Source organism: Manacus candei, unplaced genomic scaffold (genome assembly GCF_025592945.1).
Source record: "Manacus candei isolate 608988 ecotype Guabito, Panama unplaced genomic scaffold, ASM2559294v1 h1tg000003l, whole genome shotgun sequence".
In the NCBI taxonomy this organism is placed as follows: Eukaryota; Metazoa; Chordata; class Aves; order Passeriformes; family Pipridae; genus Manacus; species Manacus candei.
In genome coordinates, this window is record NW_026138051.1 from 6757868 (window position 1) to 6780575 (window position 22708).

Here is a 22708-nt window from a genome sequence, read left to right on the forward strand (position 1 = left end):
TGTTAGGTCTTATAAAAGATTTAAGTGCCAAAAAGTTCCAGATCCCCGAGCCAGATACATTTTTGTGCAGTGCATGAGACTGAAGCCAGTGTTTCCCTGAGTCAGCGAGGACCTGCCTCGTGTAGTTCCAAACAGAGCTACTGAGGCTGTGGGTCTGTATTCACCTGAGCCCCCCTGAGCTCTTCTGAAAGTAGGTCTCTTTGGAAAAAGCTTTTTGAAAAACTGAGTTTGTGTAACCTCAGAAATGAGGCCCAGAGAGAAGAGGTGTCTAGTGATCAACATGTGTGTGGTTCAGTTCCTTTTTCTCCTTCCAGCCACTCTTGATGCTTTCACCTATAGAAAACAGGCTGTTACAATGGGCTAAAGAATCAGAGGAAAAGCAGCATGAGTTTGTTGCTCAGTAGGTAGAACAGGTGCCTGGAAATAGATTTAAATCATCTCAGGCAGAGGAAGCAATCAAAACTCATGTGCTGTATAGTAGAGTATTACTTCTAAGTTTTGAAAGCAGCTGTATTGCATGTCATGAGGAATCTGATGTTGTGCCTGCCTATTGGAACAAGCCTTGCAAGGGATTTAGATTTCCAGCTCCTGTTCTGTGGAAAACAGTCATTTGATGTCTGAACTGGGTACCTGAATGCCAGTTCTATTAAACTGAAGACTGGAACTGCTGAGACACACAACTCTGGAATGCTGGTGCCTTGGGAACTTTGAGCCAAGAATGTCACTGTTAACAAAATGTATTCCGTGTCAGGCAGCAACAGGGTAAAAGTGTTGTGGTTTTTTGTTTGTTTGTTTGTTTTTTTTTCAATTTAAGTAGAATTCAGACACAAGATTTCATTGGCCTAGATCTCAACATCTGTTTCTGCAATCTGATGACATTGATGTAACTTCTTTTTACTTCTGACATACAGAATCAGTTCCTTTAAACACTGCAATGTACTGACCATGAGGATTGTTCTTGGTACACAGGGAATAAGTTGGCCAACACTGTTTCTGGAGAAGACTGCTGTGGTTCAGGACTGTGTGGATACACACAGCATGACTGGTAGTTGACTGGAAAGCTCTTACTTTGACAATTTCCTAATTAGTTTTGCAAAATAGGTTGGATAATGTGGATGATAGTCTTTTTATGCTTATATTTTTCTACAGTTATAACTAGATAATAAAAGAAATTTGGTTAACTTTAAAGGCCAAATCTTCTGCTATTCACATGTAACAGACCCTTTTCAATCTCCAGCCCAGTGGTTCACAATGCAAATGCCCATTTAAGATTTAGTCACACTTCTATGTTAATTCAATGACAATTTTTGTATAAAGGGGTCCAGAGGTGACAAGGAAAACTAATAAAACTCTAGGCTGTTTCTTCTTTTTCTGCTTCTTGCTTCTCATTGTTTTCAGGTGTTCCAGGGGCTGTTGTTTCATCAACACTCGGGTATTCCATTGTTGCATTGCTTGATGGAACTGTGGTTGCAGGAATGTTTTCTTCATTAGGTACCTGAACATAGTCTGCATTGGATTGTTTCTGAGCCATTTCTCTGCAGGAAGACAGGATTAGGATTGTGATGAACCTTTGTATTTGCTGTCTAAACAGTAACTCCTTCTTTATTATGACTGTGTAAAAAGGTAACAACACTCCTGCTGCTGAGACAGGAAGAGTGACAGAATATTTGCTAATAAGACCTCTACATCACTGGTTTAAGTGATGCCACTAGAATAAAGAGGATTTTAGTATATTTAAATGCTACACCAGGAAAGTGGAAAGGGAAACTGAGCAATGGCAAACAGTGCCTGAGGAGGGGTAGCAAAACATACTGCTTGGTGTGAGCTTTCTGGGAAATTCCCTGCAGATGTGGTGTCCCATTGAAGTGCATAAAAATAGAGTGCAGTCAGAAAAGAATTATGGAAAGGCTGAAATCTAGAAAAATATTCTAAAATATATTGGGTATTTTAGAAAATACTGAAATCTAGAAAAATATTTTTAGTAACAAGTATTCATTCCATTTGTGTCACCAAAACAATAATAAACTCCCAATATTGAAGCACTGTCACATGCAGTAAAATATCAAGTGCTAGTAGATTAATTCAATGCAGTAAGATTTATTAGGATCTGAGCACAAAATTAATTTTAATGCTACATCAGTTAAAAGCAGAAATGAGGTGCATGAGTGACTGGCCACTGGTCTGGGTTAGCAGAATTCCATATCAGGAAGTCATAGCCCTGTGCTACAGAAAGTAACAATTTTTTCCTGGCCTCAGCTGCTTGTATTCATTTAGCATTTAACATCGTGGGGCTAAATACATTCTGTATAGCACACAAGATTATCTCTACTCTGAAGATTTGGCCATTTAAGGTAAAAATGAGCAACCAAAGCACAGAGGAAAAAACATCTCCAGAGCAGGATCAAAATGGACGTTCTGGGCTCCATTCTGTTGCCTAAACCTTGTGTTTCCTGTGATTTGAGATGCTTTGGAGTATCCCAAGTGTGTGTCCTGTAATTTCAGATAGCACTGAAATGAGCCCTCTGTGTTTAAATCCTGGTAAGTTTGCTGAGGCTACCCTTAGCTGCTGTTTCTTTTTTACTCCCTCCACCCCCTGTTCACAGACCCCATTAACTTTTAAATATTAAGAGCTGGTTTTCTAACTTGCCACTTTTAGCATGTGTTGTTTAAAAACATTTACTTCACTGTTTTAGATACTGCTAAGTGGTAGCTGTCTGTTAACATAGGGAAGAGGGCAATGGCAACTTCTGTTACGAGAGCAACAGGGGAAAAGTCCCACAAAAGCAAATGTTCTCACTCTAGAAGTTTTCTCAAAACTTGTATTATTTACCCTTCAAAAATGTTTAGAGTAATTGCATTTCACGTTAGTTCTGGATTACCTGGAGTGCTTTATGGAAATATTTGTCTTAAAATGAAGCAAACAGAAATTCTTACTGCATCTCATTATTTGGAGACTTCCTATTTTTTGCCTTCTTGGTTAAGACCCAGACGATAATGCAAATGATAGCAGCTGCCAGGATTGCTCCAATTAATGCTCCAGCAACAATAGCACTGTCTGAATCTGGAAAGAAAAAAAAAGATTACTTGACTTTACTTTTAAAAGTAGTAATATAGCAAAATCCCATGGAAATTTAGTGCAAGAGCTTTTAGCAGAAAGAAGGCATTGGATTCAAAGAACCCTTTCCAGGGGGAGGCCAAAGGAAAGTGAGAATTATGCTTTATGTGATCTTTGTTGCCTCCTTTCTTGTTGGTTAGCTCCCTATCCCAACAAACTCTCTCTTTATGTCTGGCTATGGGAAACATTAGGCTGTAACACTCACAGTAGGTAAAAGCCTTTGCTCTTCAGTCCTTGCAAACACATTCTGAAATTCAAGTTGCCTTTATTTCTACCTTTCAGCTGAGATATGAAATGTGTGCTCTGATCATTTGTGAGCCTCCAAAGCCTTTTATTTCCACTTCAGTGCAGCTTCCAGCTCTGACCTGCTATTTTCAGGTCATAGTCCACTGAATCATTGAGTGACCATTTCGTGGACATCTCTCATGGCTGGTTGTACAACATAGGCTTGGCTCTTGTTAAATATTACTGGTTCTGTGAAAAATATGCATGTAGGTGTGGTTGACCACTGCTTGAGAACACTCACGATAAGGTATTTTTCTGTGACTGCAGTATTTTTAACCAGTGGTTACATCTGCAGTGCTCCAGTCCTTGTACTACCACGTTTCAGTGATGGTTTTAATTTCTGGGCTAAGGGGACCTCAGTGAGACTGGTGGCTGGAAGATGTTGCTCAAAACTCCATGTCTGTCCATTCTCAGTAAAGGCTCTGCAGTCAGAACCAGGTCCAGCTCCTGCTCCCTGTGGGAATTAAGCTGGAGATGTTAAACCAGTTTTCTAGGTCAGTGTAAATTCTGGGCATGCCTGGATGAAAACTCCGGAGCTCTCCAAATCCTGTTCTGTTCTTACTTGAAAAAAAAAAAATCTATGCTTCAAAGCTGTTAGAGCATTCTCCTGCAAGCTGTGCATGTCCTACATCAGAGAGGTGACTACTTTCACGTGTTAAACTCACGTTTTGCTGTTAGGTCAAGCTGACAGGTGCTGTTCCCCAGGACGTTGCTGGCTACGCACCGGTAATAGCCAGTTTCAAAGGTGGTGAGATTGCCAATGTAAAGAATGCCAGTGTTTGGATCTGTGACAGACAGGGAACAGGTACAAGTTACTGTTGGTATTCTGTAGAGGCAAACAGTTCTCTGTAGCTGGTAACACTGAGAGCTATTCAGAGATTAGAAACAGGGTTCTCTGATTATTTGGTTATTTGGGGGTTTTTTATATTCTTTTAATAAAAAACATTTATCTTCCTTGAAAATTGCTCCAGTGGATTCTGCAAAGGCATAAATATTTCTCCCATTTTAACAATTTAAAGTAATGGCATAGATAAGATTTCAACATGCCACACATTTTTTTATCAAATAGGAAAAGTGTCCTTTGTTTTTGACAGCTGTTGGTCAACTTGAATAAGTAAAAATACGATTTTGTGACATTCACCATCAGAGGAGGATAAATTTTAATTAGCCTATGTGTCACACAGTGTTTGAAATGTTCTACTAGGGAATTTCAGGTCTTGGACACAGTACAACAGTCCTTTAGTTACGCACTAAATTGTTCAGTCACAGGCTGGAGGGTGTTCTCCTCGACTTTGTACCAGCGGTAGGTGGGATGAGGCAATCCCTCTTCACATCTGCACAGGAGGTAGATCAGATGCCCTTTTTCAGGTGTTCCTTCTACTTTGCAGAAAGGTGTTGATGGTTTGACTGTAAAATAACAATGAGGAGAAGAGACACATCATGAGTGCATAGCTGGGGCTGCAATAATCCACCTCAAGTTCTGCTACTGTGCTGCAATTCTCAGTTAAGAATTGAACCTCATTTACAGATTTCCATCCATGATCAGAGTCTTATTTATGGATCTGACCAAAGCCTCTCCCATAAAAAAATGAGTAATATTAAATATATCTACATGGCCTAGGATACAGTTTGCATACTAACTGTTATTATGGAGGTGTTGAGACAAAGACTATCAATTACTTTCATTATAATGGACCACTCACTATTTGTGATACACTATTCTGCCACACAGAAGCATCATTTTTTTTAGGGACATGGCACGAGCTTTTCCACAGAAAGGGAGAGGATCAAGGCTTGATTCTTCAGTATATTACAGCTGTGGAAGAAATAAATCAACTATAGTTCTGTTAAAAAATATATCTGTTTTGATCTCATTTCTTCACTTTTCATACAAGGTAGGATTCTGTCTTCACTTACACCTATTGTTTTTCATTTCCTATCCACAGAAATGCTGTTGTGGTTCTTTTGAGCACTGTCAGGGAAACTCTACCATCAATGAGCTCAGCCCAATTTTGTGTGCATAAATGAACAACTTTTCTTGGTTTTTGTGTGAAAATTGCAATCTCTAACTCAACTGCTCCAAGATTTACTACTCATTTTGGGAATTTTAGATAAGAATTATCTGTGGTACTTTGATTTTTCAGAGAATGAGTTTACATATATCTTTTTCTTATTCCTGGAAAACAGGCAAGTGAGGTTGGAATTATGTTCTTTTATGACTGTGATTTGTCAGTCTGACCTTGTATGAATTCTCAAGATAATCAGTGATCAGATGGGGTTAGTACAAACTTTTATCTTATTAAGATGTAAAATTTTCCACTGCTTTTCATCCTTTCTGTCCTGCCTCTTCATGTTTGAACTATTGCTTTTTTCCATCCACAACACACTTTCTACTACTTCCATCCAACACATCCTAAGTTTCTAGAGCTCTTGGGAATTGGTGTGAGCCAGAACTCTTGGGCTGTACTACTGCCTCTCCCTAGCTTTATGCAAGTCACCATGACCAACATTAGGTAAAATTAGTGAAGTTTTGGTCTTTTCAGGTGCTGCATCTAATGATTTCAGAGAGAAGTTGTTCCTCCCAGCTAAAAGGCTGTTTTATTTTAATCAAAGCTAGTATCAGTCTGTTTTCCAGCGTGAAAAACTGAGTGAAGCTGGGTAAGTCCAGCTACCCTCTTACCTGCTCACACTGAGTTTTTAAGTTTTAAATTTTTGAGAGCACAAAATGAATCTGAAGGCCACTGGTGGGAGAGTGAGATTTGGCTGCAGGTCAGGCAAGGGTAGCTGTGGAGTGGCAGCAGGTCCTCTCTGGCTGGAAGCTAGAGGGCACCCAGGCTCTGCCTGCCTCCAGAGCCCTGGGAAGCATCTGCATCAGTGCATCTGGGAGCCTTTTCTCTGCATCCCGGGCCTTGTTTACCACAGTTCTGTTCTGTTATTCCCTCTGGCCCTACGTGTTCTGAGCAGTGTTTCATAACATGGGAAGCAAACGAACGACACAGCAACAGAGAGGGAAGGCACTTACCCAGCACATTGACAATCACAGATTTTTGACTCTGTCCAGCATCGCCCTGAGGGCTGAAAACTTCACAGGTGTAGGAACCAGTGTCTGAGGGCTGCATGTTGGAGATTGTTATTGATGCATTCCCTGGACCTGTTGCAGCTGTTATCCTGTTCTTAAATGCTCCATAGGAGTAAGACTGGCCTCCTGAATAATAATAGATCTGTGATAAAGAATCAATTGTTAGTTTAATGACAAGAGATCTTCTTGCTGCTTGCTTTGGTACTCATAAGATTGTTGATTTCTGATGAAGCCAAGCAGTGTCACCCCCTGTCTTGCCCCTTTTCCCAAGAAAGCAGAAATAAAAACATCATACATTTGAATGTATATTTGTAATGGTTCTTAAAAGACAAGCTTTTCAGAAATGGCATTTTTAATTTTGTAATTGACAGTAACGAGATTGAAGCACAGACTGATGCATTTGCAAAACAAAGGTGAGACCATTGACCATCATATGAAAATTCTATGAAAAAGTGTTAAGTCCTGGACAGTGAAGAGTGGTATCAATTGAAGTACTGATAATTTGTGATATTATTAATAAGTGGCTCAACAGAAGATTATGACAAGGATGGGCCTGTCATTGCAAAAACTGGGTGACAGTTCCCCAGCGTCTACATGCACAAACTAGGCAAAGTGAACAGTTCCAGCACCCTCAGTCATTTCTTTAAGCTGGTGAGAGGTAACCATATAGAATTACAGGTTGCGACCCAAATGGATATACCATTGTTCCTCCTGATATTTCAGAATCAGCAGTGTAAATGTATTTATTGAACTAACAGCATGTTTTTTAATTGAAATAGTGGGAAAATGCTTGTAGGAAAAAGCTTCACAAACTCCTCTGGAATGCCATTCACACCTGACTAGTATCAAAATTTTCTTTTGGTCAAAGTTCTCTGCCTTCTAGGGACACTGTAGATCCCTGGGCGACAAGTATAATTTGCTTTACTTTGCAGATCAACTGATTGCATTTTGAATTAAGAATATTTATTCTTAATTCTATTTATCCACCCTGATATGGTGTTGACTGAAGTCTTTAAGCAATGTTATCTGAAAGCCTTTATTAGCTTAAGGCAAGGTACACCCCAAAACTGTCAGAGCACAGCTGGTTTATGCAGTGATACAGCTTTGAAATGAAGGTCAGAACCCAGGCTGCATAGCACCAGCAGCTCCAGGACTGCAGCTTGGCCCCATCTCAAGTGCAGCTTTGCATACTCCTCAGCCAGACTTTATCTTTCCCTGCCCCAGGATTACAAACACCAGGTACAGTTGATGCAGGGCTCTGAACACCAAAGCATTCCCCAGGTGTGGAACCCTGGTGTTGCAGTGAGGAAGCATAAGAGCTCCAGGTTAGCACAGTGACAGACTTGGTTACAAAGTCTGCTGGAGAGACCCCCTAGTTTCCATTATGTGCATGTGATACCATCAGTTTTCAAACTGATTTTATGCTTTGCAAATGTTTGGAGATGTATCTCTGTTGCAGAACTAATGTCTGGATGCACACTCAGTGTATTCCCCAGGGAAGGAGAGTATTCAAATAGAGAGTTTGGTTTAAACAAATTGCTCATCAAAAACCTGGTCTGCCTGGAATTACAAAAACACACTGGCCACACTGGTCTCATTCTACGTTTATCTGAGTATGAGCAACAACAGAGTGTTATTTATCACTGTATTAAGTTACAAGAACTGTGACTTCTGACTTCAGACTCCTCTTAAGCTGATGTCCCTAGATAGCTCTCAACAGTGATGGGCTGGATTTCCATCTCCATTCCATGAAGCTTCCATCAGCTCTTTACACTAATGTGAAATTAGGTTCTACAATGATCTAAATGAAGTAACCTGTGTCTTACCACAGCATGAGAGGAGTGACAGGCCCTTCATACCCTACTAAAAGGCCTGATTGCTGGAAAAAGGGGCTAAATTCTACTCAGTCTAACTCAGAGTGATGTGGGATTTATGTGAGAGTAGCAGGAGGTGCCCACTGAGAATTAGCTTAGCTACAGCACATGTTCCTGGGAAATAGGACTGGCATTGAGTCTGAAATGCAGTCAGGGTATGCCAATAAACACAATAGAGGAGCAAGTGCTCCTTGGTATATTTGACCTGAAGTCAGGGTGAACAATGTGTTTAAGTCCTCATACAATGCACTGAGAAATGAATTCCCTGTGCTCTCTCCTTCTGATTGAATGAATGCAGGGAAAATATTTTGTGTACACTGCTAAATCTGAGGCAGGTGTCAACACAGCAGAGACGATTTTTTTCTTCGTGGATTTAAACAGAGTCTTTCTGGGTTGTTGGTTTTTTTTTTGTTTCAAGTATGAACATAAAGGCAATGGAACATCCTCAGGTAATGCATTCAGTTCCTCTGCAGGCTCCTGCCTGTTCTCTGTTCTGCTCCTGTTCGATGCTTATCTTGCTGGCTCTGGAGTTCATTGCCTGAAGGAAGGTGGTAAACACCAAAAAGGCTGAGTAATGTTGTGATTAATTACTGAGTGTATATCTTGTCCCAGAGGTATGATTGAATTGTGTACACAGGAAATTTCATTTAAGAGGAACATGTTTTAGTTAATTGGCTGTGAATTCACAGCCCATTTTAAACAATACACTCAAAATGGCTATTTTAAACCCTTGTTCAAAGTGGGTTTATGCTGTCCTTGAAAATCTTGTTCCTGGCTCTCAAAAAACTGAAATAAAAATCTTTGCAAAAATGCTTCTGTTCCAATTCAAGAGTAAAAAAACTTGTTTTCTGTTGAAGATATTGAAGACTATTTTTGGGCAACTGACAGTTAATGTTTCCTCCTACAAACACACATCTCATTGACATTTCTTTCCATTTTACCTAAAATGTCTGTATGGAAAAACTGTATTTAGTCAATGGTAGACTTTTTCTGGAAGCCTTTTAATCTGATGTGATAGATATATTTTAAGTGCACCGTCTTGAATGCAAAAAAATACGAAAGAAATCTGTGCTTCTCTTGAAAAAATACACTTTTCATGTCCTGAAGCAAATCATGAGTAGCTCTAGTGGAGTCGATGATTTACCAGAGTATAAACAATTTCGAGGGTGCAGTAATAGTTGCTGCTTCTCCTTACCAGCTAGTTTGCTCAGGCAAGTTTTTATATTAATGGTGCCTTTTCACATTTCATAGCAGCAGCTGCCTGGGATGACTAATCAAACAACTGACTGCAAGAAGAGCAGAGATTATCACTCCTAAAACTGCTGTCCCTAATAACTTCACAATCTGAGACACCAGTTTCTGCAAAGCAGCCGAGTTGCCCAGAAAACATCTCCCTGACCTTAGAAAGGGTTGCAGTTCAGTTGGTTATTCAACCTGTGGGCCAGGTGGTGCCTGGAGCTGCTGTCAGCAGCCATCCATCCTTGTGGGCTTTCTAAGGCAGTGGTGCAGTTACTCTGCATTTCCACAGCCAGTTTCTGCTGCAGCCAAGAAAAGGATTTTGGCCCATAGGCTTCCATAAGTCCATTATTCATGTACCTATTTGGGGCAGCTGGGTTACAAACAGACCAGGGAATTGGGAAGGATCATACTCATTTGGAAGAAAATCTTGATAATCTCAATGCACTCCAGATGCTGGAGACAATATTATCTGTGTCCCAAATTCTGGAGGATCTGGTACATGAAATCACATGTGCTTTTCTTCTCCTTTAGCCTGACTTGTGGAAAGGCTGCTCCTCTTCTAGAGGGATGGTGAGGAAAGTTTTTGCCTGCAGAGGAAGCAGTTGGCAAAGCTGATGCTGAGTTGAAGATTTTCAAAAGCTGCCAGATGTTTGGCAGCGTGTGAGGAACCCAACTGCAGGTTTTCTTTATACAAATTCTATAGAAATATCTTCCTTAGGGTGTGGAGGGGGCGTGTGAGAAAGCAGTCAGTAAATTAGGAGAAACATGCTCCCATCTGCTTCCTTTCTTCTCGGGACAGGACAAATATATACTAGGATTTGCATAAATATGTGTCATTCAAATCTCTTTGGATGGACTCATTCATAACTTCCAGGTCAATACTCCTCCCAACCCCCATCTCCTGGAGTCACAGCATCACATTGCTGTACATGCCCCGTGCATATGGATATCAGAGCTATGAGATGAGATGTACTTGAAGATGTGTTAGAAAATGTCCACTGAATCTCCACAGAACTTTTGACTTCCTGACTGGGGGGCAGTTTCAGGACATGACTTCCTTTCCAATTCCCCCCCCCATCCCCTTTCCCCACCAGCACATGCAAAGCTGTAGCATCCTGTTCCATGACGTTTCTCAAGGCTGATGGATTCAGTGTGTGACTCACAGTCTTTGCCTGGAGAGCTGGAAAGCTCAGGCGTTCAGAGGGCCCCATCATTGGGTTGGTTTGTCATTTTCTGTTTGACATTTTCTCAAGCTACCAGAAAAAGAACTGTTAAAGTCTCTTTCTCACTGATAAAAGCAGGGGAAGACTGGTTTGAGATCGTGATCTCATTTTGAATTCTGAGGACAGACAGAATTTATAAAATAACAACAAGGTAAAAAATTTTCATCACTCCCCTAAGCATCTTACCATCTAATCAGAGAACAAATGCCACGCACTGAGAGTGTTAATGAAGGCCCAAGGCTCAGATTCTGAACTCGAGTAGATAAGAAAGGAAATGCTTACACGTGCATCGGTTTCTTTGACAGTGTGTCACATGATTTGGTCTGGGCCCAAATGCCTTATTTCATCCACAGCTTCTTTTCACACATTTTTGCCAAAACTCTGATCTGCTAGAAGGTAGTAGGGATATTATATCCTGCATTATTGGGGTTTTTGCATGGGTAATCAAGGGTGTTAACAGCGACTAGAAGTGTCTTGTTGCAATAGTGCATTAGTAGAAGAGAAAAGGGAGGGAGTCAGAAGCCTTTAGAGGATTAATCATTCAGCAGCTTCAGTTGGTGCAGAATACTTTTGAGGAGCAGCTCTTTGATGTTCTCATAGTATCGTTCTTGGGGCTGAGCTATTAGTAAATAATTCCTACAGTGCATCAAGCACAAACATGTTTTCTCAGTGCCTTTGGTGTAACTGCTCTTCAGCAGTTATTATTAGAGCTCAGTTTACATTGGGCTGTGCCCTGTACTTCATGGTGAGACAGGAATCCCACTGCAGTCAAAGAGACTTTGGAATGGATTACAGCTGGAACGCTGAGCTGACAGCTGAGAGGAAGCCAGTTCAGCAGGCAGCTCTGTGTCCTCTGTATCCACTGCATCTCAAAATGGTTTTGTATTCTATAAAGGAGATCCAGGATGATTTTTTTTTTTCCTGTGTAAATATGTAGCCCCAAATTTGGGCTATCCAAACTTGCTTACATTCATCCCAGAGACTCCTGATGTGTGGATATGCCCTTCAGGTACCCTTTGGGTAGAATATTGCTGAAGGTGCTAGTTCAGCCACCTAGAATATCTGTGGTGGAAAAAAAAAAACCCAACCAACAGCTACATCCAAAATAATTTTGATAGAGAAAAAATGCAATAAAAAAGAGGGTGAGTTAAAAATCCTGAATGATACATCCAATTCAATTTATCCCAAGTCATGTGCTAGTTTTAAGATTTTAATCCAGGACACGAATATACGTTTCACAGCAGCATAAATCCATAAATCTAGCAGAAGCTATTTAGCTCTTTTTTTCCCTTAAGATTATGGCAATTGTTTTCTTACCTTGTATCTCCAGCTACATCTTCCCCGTGCATCTGTCACATACACCATCTTTTGACATTGACTGACTGACTTTTCATCCATACTCAGAATACCGTGACACGGGGAATGCTGTATTTGAGTAAAAACGTGCTGATCTGAGAGTTAAATGAGATTTTAAATGTTCCCCCAAAATCAAAGAGCCTCCTCTCCACACAGCTCCCCACCTACCATCAGTGCTGATCACAAGGGCAGGGTGCCTCGTGTTCAGCAGATTTTGCAGAAGATCCCTCAAGCCTTGTCAACCACAAGATGCAATAGAACCTTATTTCTAAGTTTTACATAAAATTAGGCAAACTAAAATTGAAGCCTGATGTTTGCTCCAAACCCCCTAGTGTTACAACCTGTTCATTTTCTACTTATCTGCACTTTCCTTTGTGATAAGCACAGGTAGTCCACCATAATCCCACTGACATCCAGGGAGTCACTCCAACTGCAGTGATGTGACAACAGCAGCTCCGTTCCTCTGCACTGGAGGTGTTGCCTCTGCTTTCTGTGAAGCTCTTCCTTATAAGTGCCTGCTCAGTCATCTAAGTGCTAGATAAAACTCAATTTTAAAAAATCACCTCTAGGCAGAAAGAAATACTGATGTATCAGAGAGGCCCTTTCCAGGGAGTTTTCCTGTAATACTTTAGGATGTGCTCTCACATGGTAGCCCAGTGCCCACAGCTGTGCCTTGCTTTGTGCTGGGCAGCAGAGTTGTGCTGGCACTGGGACTACTGATAATCTGAATTTGGAGGTTCAGGGTGAAAGGAGCCAACACAGCTGTGCTCAGATCCCTCTTCTTGCCTCTTTTTCCTTCCTTGAGCTTTCCTTCCCTGTCGCCTGTTGCAGAACAACATGCCATAAGCATGCTCCCACTTTGCAAAGTGGCTCCTCAGGCCTGCAAGAGTGGGAGTGAGGACAGGAGCAGATTGTTCACAAGGGAGCAGTGCCATCCTCCCCTTCTGTAAGGGGTGCAGTGAGATCCTCCTTGCTCCTCTCCACAGAGTGCTACTTTCTTGGTAGTACAGAGGTGAGGGCAGGGTGAAAGCCAATATATAAAGTAAATGGAAAATATTCTTCTTGTTACATGCTGCCAACACTCTTCCCTTCTCAAATGCCCATCAGTAATTTTACCAAAGAAGTGTCAATGTCACTGTTTGCAAATATTTCAAGCTTGCTTTTTTTTTTTTTAGAGAGAGCATTTTCATAAGAAGTTTAGCAATAATTCTATTTCTCCTACGAATAACAGGCATCCATGACCTTTTACTCATCTAGTTGAATTTAAAATTTCAATCAAGAGTCCTGCCCTGGGCACATCTTTTGTAGCCAGGCGGTGTCCCTGCTAATTTCACTGACTTTAGCTGTGGGTGGCCTGGGCTGGAGGCTCAAGGTGTGGCCCTGGTTGGGCTCAGGAGCTGTATTTAGCTATGCAAGGCTGCAGCCTCGCCTGTGCAGAGTCAACACAGGCTTCAGGCTTTCAAACATTTACTTAGGTGCTTTACACTGAGGCCAGCCGAGTGACTCAGAGCATGAAATGAAGCACAGATGTAGGTCTTAGCAGGAGCTGAGACTTTACCTTTTGAACCAGGCCAGGCTGTGATGTACCCTGGGTGAGCTGAATAAATAGTGTTTGCCTCAGATTGTCTAGATGTAAGATAGAGATAACTCAGTATTGGAAAGTCCTCAAGATCCTTGACTGGGAGTTATTATTTAAAAATTAAATTTGTCATTAAAGGACACGTTGCTAAGGGCTAAACGGAAAGAAGAAAAAGTCAAAAATATATATGGCATCCTATTTTCCATGATTTTATGCTTACATTATTGAGTTCAAGCAAGGGGAATTACTTCTACTGGAGAAACTTCTTAGGAAAAGAGCAGAGTTAGGCTCAATTAGTAAAAAGCTCTTATATTCACACACTACATATAGCTGTGCTGCCTTCGAAACAGTGCTGTGAACACCTGCCACTGCTGTTTGCTGCCTGCCTTTTGTCGTGCTGCCTGTGAGCTGCCTGGCTGTGGTTTCACCCTCCTGCTGTAACCACCAAGGGCTGATCTGTGAGCACCTGCACCAGCCCTGGGAAGGGGGGGCACTGTGGGGCAGGGGGTGAGAACACCACAACCAGCAGCAAAAGACACAACCAGCCTCACAAAGGCTGTGCTGGGAGGCAGATCTGCCCAGTGAGGAACAGCACGGCCTCACCTGCAGGCAGGGTAAAATCTGTTGGTGAATACTCAGGGGCATTAGATTAGCACTAGTCCTGATCCTGGTCTTACTGATTTCACCCCAGACATGACTGTACCTGAGCCTATGTACAAAACACTGCAAAACACGTATTGTAAGTGGCAGGGGAAAATAAAGGGCTATCTGTGACCTCTGTTTATTATATGTTGTGTTCTAAAATCTAGTAATTTAAACCTCCTGTTCATTAATGCTTCAAGCCAAAAGCATCCTAATGGTATAAATTTGCCTTAATTAATTGTGACATTCTACAGTTTGCTTTATTATTTGCTGCCACTGTAGAGAGACAGGGACATATTCTCAATTATTTGAATAAACAGTATTTATTAAAATCAAGATTATTTCCCCACACATACTTGTTATGGAGAACATCCCCTCTCCTTAGCTTATGATTCTCAATATACTGCCCATGTGAATAATAGGGTCATCAAGACATCTACCATTTAGTAAGATGACAGGAATATTTAAAAATGTAGCAGGTGGGAAAAGTATTTTCTGCTTTTCTTTTTGAAAAATTGTAAGTCTCCTGCCTTCAAAATATTTGGCAGAAATGTTCAGCTTTCAAAAATGGAATTTGAAAATGTTATCCATTTAGTTGCTGAAAAAAATGGCAAATTTTGAATAGAGCCAGAATTTTCAACAAACTATTTCAGGGCAAATATATGCTATTTATAAGGAAGTGTTTGTTTATCATGTACATGTTAGAAGAATCTAAATAGCTCATAGAATTAAATAAACTTAGTCCACGTAAAATGCAAGCTATTGTTCTGTTATTCAGTAAGATATGGTGCCAGTCTTTTCAATATAGTTAGTTTTGTCATTTTACCAGCATATTAAATATATTTTTGACTTGCATTTTGGTATTGTTTTACCTAAACAATGAAAGCCAAAGCTGGCAATCTCCTCTATTGCCATACATATGTTTCCTGCTTGGAACAAAATGTGAAACTTAATTCACCTATGTGCCAAGCCACTGGGGCAAAGCCAGGTTTGTAGAGAGATTATTTTTCGTGTTTAAACTTGTAGGAGAAACACATACAGGCTTTCAGGCCTTTCTGAAACTCAGAAAAGTCACAAACCTGAAATAGAAATAGCAACCTTATGGGGAGGGAGGGTGAAAATCTAATTTCATGTTCATCTGTGTTGTGTAATTTCTGAAACCATATTTTCCACAGGCAGTCACAGTCTGTCCTTCCCAGTGTTTGCATTAACACCGTTAATTTTTTTGTGAATAGATTCAAAATGGTAAGGAATTGCCACACTGTGGTAAAAGGACACAGGGTCAAATAATACAAGACTGAATGTGCTGCTGAAAGCCTTTTAGAAAGAGCAGTGCCCCAGTCCTGCAGCTCTTCATACACGTGCACCCTCCAGGCACAGCACCAGGCTCGGAGCAGCAAAGGGGACCCTCTGAGCTTCCCTGAGCCCGACAGCCAGGGAGAAGTGGCACTGCAGGGAAAGGAGATTGGACCTTGGTGTTCAAGGAGAATGGGATTAGCCACTAACCTGTGGCCTTTCCAGACTGAACCAACTTTATTTAATGAAAATGCAAATCATCCATTGCGAATGTGTTGCGGTGTGAAAGTGAATTTACCGTGAAATTAGTTTCAGATGGGGAGAACCAGCTGAAATTTTTCTCAGTATTGTTTCTTACAGTCCTTTTAGGCACAGCTTTGCCACTGCCTGCAGTGAGAGCTGCAGAAGCCAGGAGTGAGCGCTGGAGGGATTCATCCATCAGGTTTCCCTGACATTTGGTAGTCTTGCATCAGTTAGTTCTTGTTGAGTATATTCTGAACCACCCACAGTATTTTATGATTATAATTCTCAGGGGGTATTTTTCTCATCATTGGTCACAGTTTACAAACGGGTTTCCCCTCCTGGATCTCTTGAAACTGTGTGATTCTCCCTCTAAAATACTTATAACTACAATCTGCTTATTTCCCTTGGTTGTAACCAGAAAATGCATTTATTGTCTTGCAATATGGAAAATTTGATGCAAGTAGAACAGAGACACTCTAACCAAACCTGAAGAAGATGGGCTTGATCCTATCTCAGTACTGCCCTTCCCACCTGAACAAGTGATTAAAATTTAAGATGTAACATACTGGATCAAGATGATAATATATTGTACTATGTACAATTTAGAAAACCTGTAGCTACCACCCTTTCATGAATAACTATTCATTTAATAAAATAGTTTTAACTTGAGAAAAGCAAACAGTGAGTAACATCTACTCATACAATTAATCAGGTAAGGTATGCCTACATCAGTTTGGCATTCAGCTCGAGTCAGAATTTGGGATGGGCCCAGACTTTGTACTTGGCACTGATACAGGCTTTATCTGTGGCTGTGATACACTGCAGGAGGGTAAGCAGTTCTGTCTTAGGTTAAATTGCCGTTTCTTATATATTGTCTATAGCTGTTCAATGCCAAATATGTTACATCCTGCACATTCTGCAATTTACAGATGGACTAATTCTGCTATAAGTGATACACCAAATAGAAAGTTTAACTCTATCAACAATGGCAAGCTTCCCATCGTAATGTTATTAGGAAATTGGTGAACGTGACAAGAATATTCTCAGTGTGGACTGTGACACTCAGCTCTAAGTCAAATCTATTTACATCAACTCTCAGCTGTAACACCAGGCAGGAGGATTGAACTCTTAGAAAAGAAATGTTAGCAACGGGATAAAACCAAACTGATTGTTTCACAGGCACAAGCCTTACTCCAGGGCATGGGAAAAAAATCCCAGTCATCTTCAAGGATGCAGTAACACTTCTAATCAGCATTTCTTCTTGTAAAGGAAGGTGTTGCTGGCTGCTTAGCACCTGTCAGGACTGAGCTGATGGGAATTCATACCTTGTGTGTTATGCTGGGAGTGAATTCATTTCCCCACCAAAATGTAAGATTAACAGACAGCTCTTGAAGTTTGGGCAGTAGTGTGAGTATATAAAGGAAGTTACACCCCCCGTCCCTGACTCCTTCCAGGCAAACCAGGCTGCTCTGCAAGGTTTTTACAGCCACATGAGAGGCTTGGGCAGTGGTTACAGCATGTAGCTCTCTGGTTTTGGTGTCCCACACAATCCCCATGCTGCCTCCGTGCTGACACTCCAACCTACCACATGGTCTCATTACACCCCTGGAGTAAGATACTGTTTGGCTTTGCAGCCTCTCGGGTTCTCGGGAAGGGCAGGGAGTATTTGCCTTTAATCTGTCATTGTTCTGCTTCCACAATGACAGCTCTGGGATGCCCTGAAATACCAATGCAAGTTTGCTGTGGCGAATTTCCTGCTGTAACAACTTTCTGCAGAGTCCTGCCAAAATACTCTCTGCTCACTTTGTGCTGATAGTCCATTGTCATGCATCGTTCCTCTTACTGAGCCACTGAATTAAGGAGCTCTTGTTTGACCCTTAAATGGGGAACACATTGTCAGAGGCAAGGGCGTCTCACCAGGAAAGCAGCCTTCACAATGGCAGGAAATATCTGCCAGACAAGAGAAAAGGGAGCTGGTTCAGGGGCTGCAGTGCTTGTGTGATTTTTTGACACCTGGTCTTTGCTTCACACTTCCTGTGTGACTTGGAGCAAGTTGTTTGATCATCTGAATCACTTTTGTAATTTCTCATCAGTTTCTAAAGGAATTCAGGATGCCAGTGGGATCCAGGAGCCCAGATAATTTGTGCATCTGCCCCTAAATTTCACTGCATCCCAGTCCTTAGTCCTTAGGGTGGGAACACCAACATTACCTGCCTCCCTGGTCTGTAGTAAGGATAACCCTACCAGATGTAACAAGACTCTTTGAAGACTTAAGGATATCTAAATATAACTTCATAGTAATAATAAATAAATATCTTACAGTGTGCAGCTGGCTCTCTTTGGCACTGTAAAAGCTCCACTGAATGAAGAAGTTTCCCAGCGGTGCAGAGCTCGTGTACGTGCAGAGGAGGGTGGCATTTCCACCTGTAGTGACATTCACTGTCTTCTCAGGGACAGTCACCACAACGCCGCCGACGTGGCCTGTGGGCAGAGAGTGTGGTGAGGAGAGATCACCCAAGGAGAGATCAGGCCCTGGGAGCTGTGCAGGAGTGTCTCACTCCCTGTGTTAGCAAAGGAACCCACAGGACATGTCTAGTTGTTCTCCTTTCCAGTACGGTTTCCCTTGGGCCTTGTGTGGAAATTTCAGTGATAACGAGCTGGGAGTGGGTAAAAGCTAGCAAGCAAATAAATCCCCCAGAACACCTGTGCCCTTACAACAAATAATCTGAAAAAGCAGTGTTCCTAAACCTGTACTTGCTCTCACTTGCAGATACTCATCTTCTCACTAAGAGCTTGTGGCTAAACTGAACCTTTCTTCTGCACTTGCAGTGCTCTCCTGTGCCTGCACTCTCATTCAGAGCCGTGTCTTGCCCTCTTTTCCAGCCTTTTTGGTTTTTTTTTTTGCTGTTATTCTTTTAGATGTCTGATCTGCTTCACTGGGGAGCACCATCACCTGTTTTGTCTTTCATTCTTTTGTTCTGACTGGGACTCCATGACACTGTTGGGTCTCTCAGGCTGGAGCCCAGCAGCCTTTGGCTGCTTTTCTTTTGCTAATTACTTTGCTTTGTTTAGATTTCTTAGGGTTTACATCCAGAAGCTGTTTTTTTTCCACACCAAGCCAAGCTTTTTGAATGTGGGTTGTGTGACGTTCTGTGATAACTTGATCAACCCTTTCTGCTGTGCTCAAAGCAGAGAGGGAGCAAACATGACCTGTGAGCCCTTCCCCATAATGTTCTGATCAGTCTTGAGTACAAAGTCATAGAAATGAAAGGAATCAAGCACCATGTTACAGTGTTTATCTGTTTCTATCCTCTCTGTAACCAGCAATGGTGACACACAGCAACAAAGCCTGAACTGTCAGAAACATGCATCTGAATTTCAGGGGGTTTGTAGGTCGCTGAGCCCAGTTTTAAAGCTACTGTCTAAAGATTCAGAAGGAGAATATATTTCTTTTGAATGTGATGGAAAGCATAAGTCTTTTTGAGATTTCTGTGCAAAACAGGCAAGTTGAGAATTTCATCTTATAATAATATTCATGTGGGTTTATTGCACGTATTAATGATAGAGGCAAAACATGTAAAATATTCTTCTCAGTGTAATATCTGTGCATTTTATGTTCAGGTGCTGCTTTTGAGAGTTTAAACAGAACCTCCAGTAATACCAAATGCTGAAATTATCAGCCCAGTGAGAGAAAACATTGTTTAAAAAGCAAACAATCTATTTTGATATTTTTAACCATATAAATACTGCAGATTTTTCAGTTGCTACAGTATGCAAGCCTATCTGAACTCTGGGTACTATTTTCCTTTTTTGATGGCTTCAATAGTAAAAGCTCACTGCAAGGAAGAAAGGAATAATCTACTTTCCATGTTGATGGAGCTAGGATGAGAATTAGTGGGTTTAAACTACAACAAGATTTATATTATATGTGACGATAGTCTCACAGGAATGGCTGGAGACTGACCTAGATGTGTCAAACCTGCCTTGGGGAAAGAAGGGATCCCAGGGCTGGCTGCCAGTCCTACTTGTCTTGTGAGTTCACAGCAGCTTAATCCGTACTGAGATCCAATATAAAAGCTGTGTCATATTATTTTAGGTATCTCAGTTCACAGTTCTCAGCTTTAAGCATTAGTGTTGGCCAGAGGATGATAGTTTCTTGCCACACAGTTTACACGTATTTATTTTCTGCTCTTTGCAGGATTAAAGCCACAGTCTTGCAACACAGTGTCATTCTACTGAAAACATCCATTTTCCAGTCATCTGCTCCACGTATTTCCTTTATAATTCTCTGGTTTTGGAGTCAGGAGTGCCACAGAGCCTGACAGTTATAAGCTTTTCCGGCAGAAATGAATTTTTAGCAGAGACAAGCATTCTAGTTTCCATAAAACTGTATATTTTGAAGAAATACAATTAATTGAAATAGGCTTCACTCCAGTGAAAAGATAAAGTCAAAGCCTGTAAGACTGACCTTGTCCAGTGAGCTATTTAAAGCCAACACTAATTGCAAGATGGAGCTTTTGACTGACAGTGGAGTGAACTGGACCCACAGAGCCTGTTCCCTCATCACGGATGTTAATGGGAGTTTCGCTTTGCATTTAGTTCACTGTTTACACTTTCTAACCCCTAATCCCATTTCATACATACAGGCCTTTTGGTTTAAATGATAAAAGTGCATGAGGAAGAACTAGCTCAGTGAAAAAAGCTAGTGTGAACATGACCACAACTTGTTTAGAACAGTTGATCCATGTCTTTCACTCATCAATATTATGGTAAGGCCTTTTCCTTCCTACAGAGAAAGTCTTTGCAGTTAATTTGGAATCTCCCACTTTCACTGAAGTCCTTTGCAGTGTTTAATGCTCATGAAGTAAATCCAAGTTTGCTTAGCTTTTTCTAGCCACGACAGAAACCACCAGTCAGTGGCACCCATCAGTCTGGACACACTGCTAGTCTTAAATCCAGAACTTTCAAATTAGAAGACATTGTTTTGAAAAGTATTGGTTCCAACTCTGAATTACTTTTCATTTCTAAGGTAAAAATCTGTTGGCTTTCTGTCTGTGGGAGAGTTAGAACACTGAAAGACCAGGAGTATTAATATTTAATATTTAAAATATTTTGATGGCATCCAAACCAAATAATTCCATCTTGAAAAGAACACGTGGAAACTAACTTCCATTTTCTGTAGTGGATACAGGGGCTGTTCATCTCCATGGAACATTAGACTTAAAATGCCTGCTTCTGTATATATTAAGAGTAAAGCTTAGCACAATGAAATGTCCTTGAAACATTAATAACATATAATCTTTAATATGCCATATAATTCCTAGATTCCACAAAATTTATGTTATCACTTAACTTCAGGGAAATCCAAAGATTATTTGCATGCTTAAAGTTAAACATCCCCCCAAATTTTTAGGCGGCAGTGGGACTGAGTCATCATTTCCCAACCCTATTACCAAGGGGAGACAAGAGCTGAATGTGGGAAAACCCAACCTTGAAACACCTGAAAGACCCAAACGCTCCATGCAAGAGCTCTTTGCCTCTTCCTGATGTTAGAGCAAAGCATTAATCTACCAAAGCTAAAATTCTGTTCTGGAGCAAAAATCTCTTACCAGGCAATGGTCAGTTTGCAGATTTCCACAAAATGGCCTAGTAGTACAGCCTTGATTTTCATTCCATCCTGAAATAGATCATCTTGAATGTTCTAGTTTGCTAGTCAGGTTCATCTGCTCTCTCACTTCAGCAAGTTCTTTAGTCCAGTGCTATTTCTATCAGTTTGTTATTCTTACCTGCGAGGACGGCAAGAATTGAAAATATCTTCAGCATCGTTGCACACATTGTCTTGACTCTAGGAGAGAAAAGAGACCAGATGCTGCTTCTGGCTTCAACTGAAACTCAACTGTTTTATTTTTTTGAGTCGGTTTTTGTTTTCCTTATCAGCTGTGTATCACCACGTCAGTGAGCTGTTTCATACTCCTTTATCACGTGTGTGCCTTTCTCCGACTTGTGGTGTGACGGTTCACTTGAAACCATTTTATGGGGCTTGAGCAACTAAGGGTTTTGTTAATAATAAACCTTTGAATCAGAGAACCCCAGGTTCCCCCACTTTTGCCAGGGCCCAGCAGTATTTGTCCACCTAAGTAATTCCACTGAGTACAAGAAAAGTATTTGCGGAGCTATTTAACAGTCAATCTGATTACCAGTGTTGGAGTCAGGTCTAATATGAATAAGGAATAATCTTTATTTCCTTTTAATGCTATAATTTGTTTTCAAAAATGGGCATGTGGTGATAATACATTGGCAGTACATTTTCACTTTCAAACATATATCTTATACAGTTTTATACAGAATGATTACATTGGACTCAGGATTGCCTTCAAATTTCCGTATTGAACTCATCAATAAGAAAACATACCAAAATAAAGATCAAATAAAAGTTATCTTCTAAACGGGTAGCAAAATCTGTTTCATGCAGTTTTAATCCATGAAGTTCAATGTTACTAATTAAAAAAATGACAAGGTGAAAATACTGATTTTTACCTAATTGTTAATACCGGATTTATATAGTGAAAAAAGCAATGGGTGGAGGTTAGAACCTGAAGAATTAGAATAACTTAGATTTCTTTGTCCTTAATCGTTGCAAAACACCCTCTCTGCAGCTCATTAGGAACTGAAGGTGCTCAGCTTCCTTTTTGTGTTGTGTCATTTGACTGAGGCTAATTCCAAGCCCCAGGCTGCAGTGGGAGTAGCTGGCTCTGTGTGAGAGTGAGTGGCTGAAGA

At 40.9% G+C, this 22708-nt stretch overlaps 1 protein-coding gene across 1 annotated transcript; it reads right to left on the bottom strand.

The window, feature by feature from the left end:
* Nucleotides 1-1172: 1172 nt before the first annotated feature.
* On the bottom strand, nucleotides 1173-22479 carry VSIG1 (V-set and immunoglobulin domain containing 1). Its single transcript, XM_051785369.1, has 7 exons — nucleotides 21718-22479; nucleotides 18252-18412; nucleotides 6423-6621; nucleotides 4652-4807; nucleotides 4066-4185; nucleotides 2935-3061; nucleotides 1173-1535 (listed from the first exon to the last, which is right to left on the bottom strand). The coding sequence occupies exons 1-7, from the start codon at nucleotides 21764-21766 to the stop codon at nucleotides 1352-1354; spliced, it is 996 nt and encodes a 331-aa protein (XP_051641329.1). The 5' UTR covers nucleotides 21767-22479; the 3' UTR covers nucleotides 1173-1351.
* Between the last annotated feature and the right edge of the window lie 229 nt (nucleotides 22480-22708).

What these genes read in the sequence shown, in the direction of transcription:
- VSIG1 (XM_051785369.1), bottom strand. Translation starts at nt 21,766, where the DNA reads ATGTGTGCAACGATGCTGAAGATATTTTCAATTCTTGCCGTCCTCGCA. An exon ending in GCCTGTGACTGAACAATTTA is followed by an intron (nt 4,186 to 4,651) that starts GTGCGTAACTAA and finishes TGTCTGTCACAG; the next exon opens with ATCCAAACACTGGCATTCTT. An exon ending in GCTTGACCTAACAGCAAAAC is followed by an intron (nt 3,062 to 4,065) that starts GTGAGTTTAACA and finishes TTTTCTTTCCAG; the next exon opens with ATTCAGACAGTGCTATTGTT.